Source organism: Lycorma delicatula, chromosome 2 (assembly GCF_047948215.1).
Source record: "Lycorma delicatula isolate Av1 chromosome 2, ASM4794821v1, whole genome shotgun sequence".
NCBI classification, from domain to species: Eukaryota; Metazoa; Arthropoda; class Insecta; order Hemiptera; family Fulgoridae; genus Lycorma; species Lycorma delicatula.
In genome coordinates, this window is record NC_134456.1 from 19,381,628 (window position 1) to 19,396,034 (window position 14,407).

At 30.4% G+C, this 14,407-nt stretch overlaps 1 protein-coding gene across 5 annotated transcripts in view; it reads left to right on the forward strand.

Annotated features, from left to right (window-relative positions):
• The window catches only part of LOC142320527 (calpain-B-like), a 250,197-nt gene that overhangs the window by 63,485 nt on the left and 172,305 nt on the right, over nt 1-14,407 (forward strand). The window contains exon 1 of one of the 5 annotated variants that reach the window (XM_075358412.1): nt 8,274-8,672. The exons of the other annotated variants lie outside the window; for them this stretch is intronic. Within the exon in view, the coding sequence (XP_075214527.1) occupies nt 8,508-8,672 (165 nt within the window). The 5' untranslated portion in view covers nt 8,274-8,507. Of the gene's footprint in view, nt 1-8,273; nt 8,673-14,407 lie in introns of those variants that run through there. 5 annotated transcript variants of the gene reach the window in all.

Below are 14,407 nucleotides of genomic sequence, written 5' to 3' on the forward strand. Positions count from 1 at the left end.
TTTAAAAAAAATAAGGCAAGAACTTCAGTCATCTATTGATTTTAAAGCCAGTGAATAAACTTTGCTGTTATTTTGAAAGAGCTAGGTTTCAAATGGCGTAAAACTGAAACTAACAGAAAACGTTTAATTGAGAAATCCGATATCAGGTGGAAGATAATTGAATATTTGCAGGCAATAGCTAAGAACAGACAAAGCAATCAACAATTGTTTATTTGGATGAAAATTACGTTTTAAGTTCGCATTGTTCGACAAAGTCGTGGTCTGATGGTATTGTTGAGGGACTTCATGTGCCGATTAATAAAGGTGACCGTTTAATAATAATTCATGCTGGAGGAGAAATCGGTTTTATTCCTAACGCATTACTTACTTGGAAAGCCAGTTCGAAAAGTCTAAAAGTGGGGACTATCATGACAACATGAATACAATTTCATGAAATGGGCGCGTGAAAAATTGATTCCACATCTTCCACCATTGTCAGCAGTAGTTGTTGATAACGCCCCTTATCACAATACAGGTATTGATAAAGCGCCAAATTCTAACTTCAGAAGAAAAGATATGACCGATTGGCTCGAGAAAACCCATATTCTGTATAGTAAAAAAATGCTGAAACAAATGCTGACAGCTATATGAATTAGTAAAGTTGCATAAAACTAAAGTACAAAAATATCATTGGATGAACTTTTGAAAACACATGAGCATCATGTTCTTAGACTCCCAGGTACCATCCTGATTTGAATCCGATCGAGATGGTACGATCAGCCGTAAAAAGACATGTAGCGAGTCATAACACAACGTTTTCTTTCACAAATGTTGAAAAATTAACTACGGAGAAAATTAATTTCATGAATGAAGATGACTGACTGGAAACCCTATTGTGAAAAAGTAAATATATTGAAAAAAGCGTATTAAAAACTGCAACCAACGATACACGATATAACAGAACGTTATATTATACGTGTAGACTCTGATAGTGAAAGTGGAAATAAAAGTGACAATGATAGTGATTCGTTTAACGAGGATGGTGAACTTGCTAGAAGTTTGAATTAGATGCATGAAGAAAATTCAAGTACGCTTTTTTTTATTATAAAAAATTAATAATTTAGTTCAAATAAAGGTTATAAAACAATTAATTACGTATTGTTTATAATTAGTAAATGTAAATATGATAATTATTACCGCTTACAAAGTACGCTTTTTTTTATTATAAAAAATTAATAATTTAGTGCAAATAAAGGTTATAAAAGAATTAATTACGTATTTTTTTATAATTAGGAAATGTAAATATGATAATTATTACCGCTTACAATGTCATATTATGTAATACTTCGATTTGATACGCGGAGTTGATGTTTTCAGACCGAGTAGTAACAGGCAGTCTGCTCGTGACGTCACAAGCTCGTACATTGGCTGACCTAGTATACGACATTGGTATCGTTTTTTTTTTTTATACGTTGTGCTATTTAAATATAAATTTTAATGATAATGTATGTGCATGTAACGTAGGCCTATGCGTGAATCGGTTCATTAAAACTATTTTAATTAAATTCAATATTTGACGAGAGGCAGGGATATCGCACCAGGTTCTAACTTGTATAACAATAGGTAGAGTTATCAGTGCTCAGGTTCTGACCTATCATACTACAGCGTTAACAGCAATTCAATGCAACGCTTATCGGCAACATACAGTGCGCAGGCGAGTGCTAGCGCGATGCATTCCTGCTTCCTTTTGCCGAGCACATTTTACGCTTATTCTCGAAAAGGATGAATTTTTCGAAAAAAATTACGGGACGAAAAGCGTTTCTTTTCTATCGCTTTATGGAATACCATCATTAATATTTGGAAGTAGCGTAATTTTTCAATTTTGTCCTCCAATGTAGCCCCTCGCTTTAGATAAGACAATTTAAGATAGTCTATGTTACTTCCAAACCAAACTGAATGCTGATGTGATTGTTGAAAAGTCCATCCAGTTATTGTTTTTGTTTCCAGCCCTCGATTCTAATTTTCCAGCGTCAATAATTTCGTTATCAACGTAATTTTAGGTATATTTTATTTTTGTAACTTTTTAGTACTTGCATTTTATTTTTAAAAATTACGTAACGCACATGACACTAATACAATGTCATCTGCTGTTTCTGGTTTCACCGTAAGAGCTGTGTAACTCTAAATCGATTGGTGATTATACCGAAAGCACTTTCCACTGTAGGCTGTCCTACTTGATCTACAGCCAAATACTCGTGTAATGAAACTTTTTAAGCGTAGAATTAACAAATCATTAAGAAACTGGAAATTTATGGTCAGCTACAAAAATAAGTCAAAATGTTTCTTTATACTGTCATCAGGTACTAGGTTTAGCTCATGCTTCGTTAGCATATCGTAAAATCTCGATCCTCTCTACAAATCCAAGATCAGAAAATCTTCCCTTTCAACCAACGATTATAAACTCATACTCAGCATTCACAATAATCATGAGAATTACTCTATGATTCCTTTATAATTAAAATATTAACATCCAGTATTTTGGGGCTTAAAAATATTTGTTTTGTTTGCCGTCCTTAGACCCAGTCCTGTTTACAAAGTTTCAACTGCTTTCAAAATTTCCTGACATTTCTTTCCAATCATCTATATTAAGGAAAATGATAAAATTGAAAATTTAATGTGTCATTTATTTGCAGCATATTTTGTTGCAGAGGACTTTTAATCTGTTTTTGGTAGTAACACTACAAAGGTAGCAACTTGTTTCTTATTCGATTACATGATTTGGTACATATAACTTAAAGCAGAGTCTAAAAATAAAAAAAATAAAAAACAAAAAAAAAACATACTTTAATAAACAGGATACTAGTGTTTAAAACAAGTGGTTACTGTAAAAACTGGACACAGCAACTTACACACAAAACTGTGGAGTGAATGTTGAGTTTACAGTTAACCTGCAGTTTTTTATCAGTCAGTCGTTAATCTGAAGACAAGAACTCTCATTTGCATTAAATCGTCTGTGACCTATACCAGTTAAATCTTCAGTTAAGACCGTCAGTTCTTTGCCTGGAGATAAACTCTTAGTGAATAGTACCTTTACACACGTACCGATCGATCTTCTACTGTATTTCTTGTTACTACTTCCTTCCTGCACTTTTCACGCTAACGGTGCGCGGAGACGAAATTTGTTCTCTCATATCTATTTATTTGTGCGTTATTTGAGATTGTATTTTTTATGAATGACGCCACATTTTTGATACCACTGTAATTGCAATTTTAAACTTTTTCATTCAATAGGTGAATTTTTTAAATAAATATTTTTATTAACATCTTTACTGAGATTAATAATCTGTCTTATCGTTAAAATAACTACCTATTGTTGTCAAGACTAAATCAATTTCGTCTATTGTTGTTATTTAACATTTTCTTTTGTTTTGTAACGGTATCGCATGAATGACATCATTAGGTTATTATTTCATAATGATGTAATGTTTTTACATTGTCATTTCGTGTCTGAAATAATGATTCATCCTTACATCACTCAGCTATGATCCGATTTCTGTACCATCAATTATTTTCATTAGCGAGACATTCCCGATAAAGTAACTGATGTTACTTTTCTACAAAGCAGGAATTTTACGTCGAAACAGAGAGAGTGCGGTGTGGTTGTCCGATGGTGTAGAACTTAATTGGTAAAGCTGAGAGATGGCGGTGCAATAAAAAAGGATTTCGTTTGGAAGTAAAAATGTGTAAAAGTACTCGGTTAAAAAGATGGAAATTGTCATTGGACAAGTTTATTTCATCACATACACGGGTGAAAGAATATACTGCAACAAAGATTAGCTTAACGAGATCAGGATATCTCCTTAACTGTGACAGAATAGAATGCGCGATGTTAGCGAATACTTGGCTGCTTCAAAATCCTGTCGTTGAAATAGATTAATCGTCCTTCTCTTGCAGAAAACAATGAACTCATGCCCAAAACACGTGGTATTTGGCGGCATATGTCATGAGGATAACGAATATTTTCTTTTCGTTGTATCGTACCGGACAGAAATGCAGCCGAATTGCTGGACATAATTAGAATTTTCATACGTACCGGAATTACTATAATTTCGGTTTTGTAGAGATCCTACCTCGGGATTTTTAATTTACAAGGGATGAGTTTCAGACATCTAACCCGCTAATTAAAACGAAAATTTCGTTGATCCGTTAAATGGAGCAAATACTTGGTCGGTAGATTCTCTTGATGGGCTGTCAAACTGTAACAGGAATGAAAGCAAAAATAATAAAGAAAAACTAGGTTCCTGCATTTACGTGTTCATACAGAGCATTACAACTGAGGAAACGATTTATTTGAAAAAAATATGGGAAGATGTAGTGGCTTTTTGGCCGAATATAATCTTTTGGGGGTTTTTATGATGAATATTTTGTTTGGATTTCTATTGTACTGTCTGATAATCTAAGTAGTTGGTTCGCTTATTATTATTATTATAATGAAATTTCAAAAAAAATGTGTGCTTTATCTTTAAAAGACCTCGGGAAATATCTTTATTGTATGAAAGTTTTTGTTTTATTTGCCACAGCGAGAGCTGATTCTGAAATTTCTCAGTAATTCTACTTGTTCTTCTCAGTACCAGTACTGTAGGGTTATTAAGGAATTATTTTGGCCAAATTACCAAGACAGTAAACCCAAAACTATCAAGAAAAGCGCTTCGCCAAAACATTAGGAGATAGTTTTATAAACTAATAATATATTCGTAGAACAGCTGACGACGGATAAACTAATAATATATTCGTAGAACAGCTGACGACGGAACTGAGAAACCTTTACTAATACATTTGTATATGCAATCTCATCCATCAAAACTAAGGGAGTTTCATCAGACCAGCGAGCCGTCACAGTCCATACGTCACTCCTGACTTCCGCGTATTTTTTTTATATGCCTATATCCTCATTTCAAGTAAAAAATTATATATATATATATATATATATATATATATATATATAAAATTAAATTTTAAAAAATAAATTTAGAACTTACTTTTTTAAAAAAACGCATTAGAAAATAAAAAATATACTATTCAATTTTTTTTTAAATTTTAGATATTTCCAAGTTAGCGCGAAATTAATGATTAGTAAATTTTAATAATTATTCTTTATTTTATCCCGCCGATCTAGAGGAAATTTAAAGAAGAATTGAACGGTATTATTTTTTACTTTTTAGTGCATTTTCTACAGTTAGCTATATTCGTATTTTTTAAATTTATTTTGCAAGCACTCAACTAAAAGACAGTATTTTGATAAATCAATCTGTTAAAAATAATATCGAGTTTCAGTAATATTATACACTTTTTAGGATTTTTATCGGTTAACTGAAGACAACCATTTAAATGAAATTCAGACCTCCTGAATGTCAGTGAAGATTTTCATTTTTTAAATTACCATTTGATTTCATTTTTTACAGATAAATAACTGACGAAAATTCCTGTAGAGTTGTCCAGATAAAATGATTACATCCGTTATAAAATGTGAAGAATTATTATTCTGTCAGTAGGCTTTAAAACTAGCTGAAAAATTATAGTAATAATGAAATAAATTTGTTCAATAGACATTTTATAATAATATTTTTAGTGAAAATTGTACGTGATGGACATAGTTTATTTAACGGCCTTTTACGCGTGTAGATAAATGCTAGGAAATTCATAAATAATATTATATCAGAGTACATAGAAGCCACTTAATTCTTTTATTTCATTATTAATTATGTGATCTGATTGAAATTTTATCCACGGTTTCCCTTGATCCTTTCAGGTAAATTCTTGATCATTTAGGCCGATCTCCGTGGCGGAATGGTAGCGTCTCGGCTTTCGTCAGGCGGTACCGGGTTCTAATCCCGGTCAGGCATGGTATTTTCTACGCTATAAAATTTCCTTTTCATATTCCCAAGCACAAGTTTCGCGCTTATAAGGTGAATTAATCATAAAAAAAGTTGGTGTTCTTTTTTGTAATTCTGTGGTCTAGCATCTTACCTACCTATTTCTATTGTGGACTGTGTGATGTGTAACTGTTTGTAATCTGAATATACATATATATAAAATTAAATTTGACAACTTTAAAACTACTTGTTCTCAAAACATCAGGAATTGTGCTATTAGGAAATCTTGGGCAACTAATAACGCTTATCATTACAATATATCGAGTAATTACAACAGTAAGAGTTTAGTTATGGAAATCGATGACTTGGTTGTTAAATGAAATCCTTTGTACTGTACGTTAAAACTCAACCAAATATTACGTAGTTATTTATTTTAGATTGCTAAAACCGAAATACACAAAGATCTCTCTATCTTAGCCTCTACTTTTTACATTTTCAATAAAAATCTAAAAAAGTTCATGCTATTTACCATTACTGCAAATAGAAGTAGTATAACGAGAATTTCTAAGCAGAAAAAGTAAGTTTAAAATTTTATACATTAGATTAACCAATGAAATTTTTTATATTGTAATTTTTTTCATTAAATGAACAGATAAGGTAAATATTTCATTCATATTAGTAGTATATTATGATATTAATGATGCTATCGTAAATTATTCATTATGTGCATCACATTGGTAAATGAGTAAGTTTGTTAATTCACAAATAGTAAACAGGGTTTCCTAAAAGGATTATGCAGGGATTTTAACCTGGGAAAATTTTGATAAGAGTAGCATTATAAAACTAAAAATTAATGTAATTATAATTTAAATTGCCAATTAATAAGATTGTATACAAATAATAAAATTATTCTTTTGTCTTTTAGTTACCGTATTTAATTAAGTGAATTTTAATGTCATTCAAAACTTTTAAAATCAAACCGATAAAAATAGACTGTAAAAGACAATAATGAATTAGAAAATATGATAATAATTATCGTTCAAAACTATTCATTTCAGAAACAAAGATTAAACGTTTTTTACTTTTTTTAAAATTAATCCGTATAGTTAAATAGTAATCAAAAGGAATTTTTTATTTTACTAGTTACTTGTAGATTATTACAAAAAAAGTATTAATTTAATTAGTAAAAAATATTTCGCTTTTAGAACGAGAATTCTAATTTTTCTGTAGGTAGATTGTATATGATTCTCTTGTCCCCGACGTTTCGTTTGAATTAATTCTTTAATCTGATACTGAATTTATAAAAGGGCGGTCAAAAAAAAGTAGTAAGACTGATTTTCGCGTGGAAACTTAAAGCACGCTAAGTACATGCATATATACATGAACCCAGATCTATTGCCTAATTCCCCTATCAGTTTAAATTGATTGTTATTGTCACTGGGTTTCAGTGATCGTTTGCGTAAAGTGTGTTGGGTTAATCGCCTACCGTGGAAAAATATATTTAGTTTTGTGTCCATTTAAAAAAATCAGCTTCCAAAACGTTTGAAAAGTTGAAAGAAGCATTCAATGAAGAGTGTGTTTCGTGTGCAACATGTTTTCGTTGGCATGCCGCATTTTTGGCTGGACGAGAAAGCGTGGAAGACATGGAACAAGCGTGTTGACCGAGCATGCAGCATGCAGCCTAAATAAATAAATAAATAAATTAAATGGCGGGCGTTACACTTCTCGAAGTTATATTTGCCAAAGGAAAAAGGATTTCGCGGCAAGAAGCAAAATAAGGCCTTATTATCATTTTAAGGAATAAATTTCATTTTTAAATTGTCTTAAAGTCGTTTTAATATTTACCAATTTTTTATATTTTTAAGAAAATAGTACAGTTCATACAGTTAAAGGGAGAAAACATTACGTAGGGAACGATTTCATTGCACTATAAAATAATGCAAAATTACAACGATTAAATGACTCGCTTTCAAAATAATGAAAGACTTTTTCTTTATAAATTTGCTGCTAATTAGCTCCAAAAGTAAATTTGGAAACAAGTCCATTACTTAAAAGGAGTCGTTTAAGATTTAATAATTTGATGTGATTACGTTTTGTCACATTGTTGAAGGAAAATGATAAAAACTTCAAACTACAATACAGAAACGTTATTAGTGTATATACGTTTTGTAAGGAACTTCAATGCAGCGATAGGTTGTTCAAATAAAATTTATTTAAGCATGTACAATGAAAAATAAATATTTTGGATGCAAATTGATTTTCGTTAAAGAAATTGGAATCGGAGAAAATTTGAAATCTTGTATTAGTCGGTAAAGAACTATAGATATCGGCAAGTACAGTCCATGTATGTAGTTAATTTATCTACGTGCAGGTAGCGTTGCAATGCAGTAATCGTATCATCACTGCAGTGCTAGACTGCTGACGGTCCAGCTGTATAGTGTGTAGTGAGGGTATACGTTTCGTTGGAAGAATTCCTTTTTGATTCAGACTAATTCGACTGTTGCCAAGGTTACACGTTAAATGATTCAGTGAAGAAGAGTTTGGATGGTGCTTTGCAGCGATTCGTGCTTCTGTGGTGTTGTGTAGTGTAAATTATCCTAGTTTGAATTCCTGTTTTTTTAGTGCAGTTTTTTAGTGTTTTAAGTGTCAAGCAAAATGGGATTCGGGGATCCTGAATTCGGTGAGCAAGAACTTAACCTGTTGAATGGTGTGCAAAATGTCGTGGGTGATTTTCTCAGCGGTAAACTTAATGCTGATAGTATCATTAAAACTGTTAAAGAGATAAAAACAGTTCTACCGTCTTTGCAAAATATTAAAGTGGTAAGTATAAAAATTCGTTAACCGATTTGCTAGTTTTTTTTTCTTCAAATGTCTGTTAATTACTTGCAAAGCTTTAAACTGAACGAGAAGTGAAGTTGGGCTAACTTTATATGCATTGTTTTTGAAATGTACATTATTATGGTCCTGCCAAGTAACATTTTGTTACGTACTTACTCTTTTTATATGAATTATTCAGTTATTGCAAATTTAAGTTTTTGTTTGTTCAGACATTAAATAAATCCCATCTTTCTGTAATTTAGTTTAAACCGGTTTTCGTCGGTTTTTTTATTTCGAACACCTGTCTGAACATGTGTATTTGTTTATGCGTATATAAAAGTCGTAATGTTGCGTAAATCAACAGAGGGTTTTAAATAGTTCAAATAGAATTAAAGATTCGTTGAACGGCATAAAAGAAACTTAGCATCTCTAAAATTATTAAATATTAAACGACTAACTTTCATAATTATTAGAAACAGAACTAGTATTTGGAAAGTTAGTTGTTTAGTAATTTTAGAAGTATTTAGCTCTAGTTAACTTTCCTCCATGAACTGATCAGGTAGTTTGTATACAACAGCAGTTATGACATTTATTTTGATGACACGTGTTATTTATTTATAAACAAAAGTATAGATGTTATTTCTGATTACGTGTTTACTACCTCTAAATATAGGTTAGTTATTGACCCACGTGTTAATGTTAGTCAATGTATACGGTATTAGTTAAGAGCTACTTCTGAAGCGTATTGAGTATCTAGATGGAAATTCACATTTTTAATTTTATCGATTTTTCCAATCTAAAATTTGTCATAGATCTGCGATTGTATTAGTGTTACTTTTGTCAAGTAAAGGTCTTTTTTATTCCAGGCCTTATAACTTCCAGAAATTCGATTCTTAAATCATTCTCATGAACGAGAAAAGAACTAGCATAATCGTGAATATCTTTTATGTTAAACTGTAAGTTGTTTTCCATTCTTTGAATTGCTTTTAATAATTTTTATTGTCTTAAAACAGCCGCAATAACAAGTTTGTAATTACAATGTTACTGTCAGTCCCGTGCGCAGTACTGTGATTATTATTAGCTTTTACAATGACATTACTGCTTTACTTTACCACAGCATTGATATTTGTATACACAGTTATGTTAGTATACAATTATGCAGAAGTAGCCAGGTTGACTTAATATATTGTGATTTCTTTTTGAGTATTTGACATTTCTGAAAAAAATAATTTATCTATTTTTCGGTATGAATGAAGGAATGAATGATGAATAATATTTATTTAATTATTATTTGTAATAATATTCGTAGCATATATTATATTATTTAAATGTAAAAATCTATTTTTCTTTTTTTATTATCAGTAAATACGTTTAATGTTAAAAAAAATGGTTTTAATGTTTAATTTAGGTGACTTTATTGTAAAGGTTACTATTGATAGTTTAATTCCTCTTATCGATTTTGGTCTGTTATTTTATCTTATTTATTTATATATTCAAATGGTACCATTCAATTGTAAAATTTTCCTCATTCATAAGCGTGCGTGTAGTATGCTGATAAATAATAATATATTCAAATTGAATTTATAAACTTTGAACAGAGTAAGCGCTAATGGATCTCTTAAGTTAATTAATCTAAGTTTTAATTTGCCTTACTAGCCTCATTGTGGTCTGTAAATAAAAAAATTTGCCCATCTTAAAAACTAATTTGTAATTAAATACCCTACAAAGAATAAAAAGAGCTGTGTTAATAGGTTATTTAAATAAAATGGAAAACAAGAAAATCGTTCATAAAAAAGTTACTTAAAATCCAAAACTACAACTGGCCATGTTGATTGTTAAACAATCGTCTTCGGTATATATATAAAACAAAAGTAAATTAGAAATTAAGTATTTAAGAAATAATAATATATGATAAATGTAAAAAAGTATTTTTCATTTTTTCTTATCAGTAGGATACGTTTAATGTAAAATAAAATCGCTTTTATTGTTTAATTTAGGTGACCTTTGTTAAATTATTAATTTTTTGTTATTTTTAATAAATAAAATACATATTTTAATATTGTTTACTTGTCTAACAATAGAGCTAATATTTCTAAGGGTTTTTTTTAAAAAGCTTTTGTATTCTTCGGCTATCTTATTTTACAGCTTATATTTAGCTTAAAAATACCTAATAAATCATTGAAATTCCAATTCAGCTTTACCTCTTTAAAAACTAGTTAAATAAGAATTTTATTAAAATGGATTAGAAATAATTTTTGCTTTAACTTTTTATCATTGTGTGTTAAGGATCGACATTATAAATAAATTATTTTGTGTAGCATTTAAAAAAATTTGAATACAATAATTTTTAATTTGGTGTAATTTTCAAGATTAACGCTGATTTATTATTGTTAAACGTTTGATGTACAAAATTATTTTTTTTAACTTAACGAATTTTTCTTATTAACGAAATTGTTTATATTTTTTTATATTCTAGAAATCCTCGTGAATTATAAAGCAAATGATTATTTTTCCACCTTGTTTTAATTTAACGTTGTAAAACTAACATATGACTGCTTGGGCGGGGTCTTTGTATACTCTACTCCTTCTACGTTGTTAAATAAAAAAATAGTTTACATTTATGTAAATGCCTGACGGTTTCACTCTGTTCTTTAAAGATTACTTTTTTTATGTACGGCATTGCTTTGCACGTTCTTTAAAATAGGTTGTTGAGATTACCAGATACAGATAAACGTCTTTTATGTACTCATATTTTTCTTTTTCGGTCTTATTCGCTAAGGAATAACCACATAGATAAAAAAAATGATGAGTCTGTACTTTTATTGATACTACCTAATGGTGAAGTAGAAATGCCTGTTTTAAGGTTATTCGAAAATATTTTTTGTTTGTACTTACAACGATAACAAGTTTTTGTTTCGTTTAGTTTATATGCTTTTTTCGTGTTTATTCTGTCCGTATTCTTTGTTTAGAGTACTATTCTATAGATTATTGGGTACTATCACGCAAATGACCGTCTCGAATTGTTGTTTGCCTTGGTTGATACATTCCTAACAAATGTAATGTATTTTGGCGGTCTTAATAAATAATCCTTCGAGTACAGTTTTTGTTCTTTGTGATAGACTTAGTCATATTTGAAAATATTTTGCAACTAAATATTTTTAACTTGTTTTTTTAGAAGAAATATAAAATTAATTATTTGATTATTATAAAGATTGATAAATAAGTAGTTAAATAAAATGTTAAGTTCACGAAAAAATTCGCTTGTATTTGAAAACAGAGGTTTTTAATTTGTGGTATTTTTTCCATCGTCTCTTCGTTGTCAATCATCTTGGGTATTGTAACCCAGTTACTTTTTTAAATAAAAAAAAATTATTCCATTCCATATTTGTTTTCATTATTTTGCTTAAAAGTAGTTGTGTTTTTTTCAGGTTTCCTTTTAAAATTAATTGAAGGTTTAAAATTTTTCTCATGTTCGACTGGTTTTGAGTACCGTTCAGTTATGAAAATATCGCGTAAATTAATACCTATATTTTTTTAAATAATCAGTCGTTTGACCGGTTTAATGCTGTTTTTGTTTCCTCAACATGCTACGCTGATGTGTAGCTTTAAACTACCTTACCTCCAACATTTTAAATTATCTGTTTTTTTCCATAGTTTCGTCACAAAATTTTTAATATAATAAAACCTACGAAAACAATAATAATATATATCAAACAATAATTACCATATTATTAAAAATAATTTAATAGGTAAAATATATAACTTGAACAAAACCTTACCACTTCGAAACGTTAAGAAAAGGGTTTATCTTATTCTCTGTCAGTGTCCGACAAACACTGGATCGCTCTATTACATCAGATTTTTCATCAATCCCAGAAGTTGGCGTTGACGACGAATCATCCTAACATTAATTATTAGTTCTTCAATCACAACATCTAGAAAATTATCTAAGTCTTCTTTTCTTCTTCTGTAACGTGCCTCACGCACTGTTTCCACTTATCACGCCTTGATACCTCCACTTGATACCTCGTTCACGCCTTTCTCAAGCAGGATTTTAACGTCTTTAATTTTATATGTATTATTATTTCGGGCAAGAAAGCCTTTTACTTGGCTCCGCACTAACTCAATCGGATTAAGATTACAGAGATAATGGGGAAGTCTCAACGCCGTATGACCTTTCGTTTCAGCCAAATCATAGATTAAAAATTTATTAAATTTGTCACGTTTGTGTTTTACATCTTCAAGGAGTTGTGTTTTGAAACTGTTTTCTCCAAAGTGGATATTTTTTGGTTGGAGCCATAAAGCAATTTCTTGTTTCCTCCATGAACTGTTTGGAATATTTTCCAGTTTTACACTATGGTAGGAGAATTGTCCATTATATTTTCAGGTAATGACGACCATACTTTTTCAAACCACATCCTAAAAATATCTCCGCTCATGTCATGGTGGTAGTCTCCAGATTTTTCGGATTCAAAAACGAGTAATCCCCCTCTAAAAATCAATTTTCAATTCCAATATGTACCACAATTAATTTCTTTCCTTTATTTTTTGGAGGTTGCAGGCATCTGCTTAATCCTGACAGAAATGCTTTTTTTACCTATGTAACCGTCATATCACACCAAATTCTTGAAGTGGTGTGGCCTTCATTTAGCCACGACTCATCCAAATAAAATATATTTCTACCCGTTTTTCTATAATTTGTTATATTTTTAAAATAATTATTCCGCCAAATTTTGATCTCTTCTCGATCAACAGTTACCCTTTTTTTAAATTTGGATTTCAACAGCAGTTTGTATAAACTAGTGTGTCTCCAATCTTTGGTAAACTCTTGTCACAGTTTATCACAGCCAGCAATGTTTTAAGATTGGTATTTCATTTCGAAAAAAGAGATTATGTACAGTCAATCTTATTACATTTTTGTCACATTCATCCCATTTTCCTAGCACAGGTTTTCCGCGTTTTCTATTTTTAACAGGAGTTTCTACCTTTCCTTTCCTATTTATTAACAGTACTAACACCAGTTAATTCAGAAGTAAGTTTCACTATCTTTTTAACCAACGTAGGATTTTTCTCCAGCAGTTGATTGAATACGTTTAAAACTATTTTTTTCACCACTTCGCAAATGGTTCCCTTTTCTGTGTTTATTAAAAGATTTTCCTGAATTATCAGCCATATCGATAAACTATTCAAATATACACAAATACCGGCTAATCACATCACCAAATCTCACAATAATCAGTAATAATCGCACAGTATACAAATCTCAAATAACTGAATATACACACACAGTCACGCGTACCAAAAAAAAAAAAAAAAAAAAATACTGAACCACAGAACTGCTATTAAAAGAAAAAAATTAAAAATATCCAGTATGGAATAAGAACCCACTGGGTTGGTCTTGTGGTGAACGCTTCTTCGCAAATCAGCTGATTTCGAAGTGGAGAGTTCCAGCGTTCAAATCCTAGTAAAAGGCAGTTACTTTTATACGGATTTGAATACTAGTCGCGGATACTGGTGTTCTTTGGTGGTTGGGTTTCAATTAACCACACATCTCAGAAATAGTAGACGCGAGACTGTACAAGACTACACTTCACTCATATATATTATCCTCATTCATCCTCTGAAGTAATACCTGACGGCGATTACCGGAGGCAAAAACAGGAAAAAAGTATGGCATAAGAGAATTTATACTGTTATTTTAAAGTCAGTGATAAACAACGATGTTTTGTTTATAAACA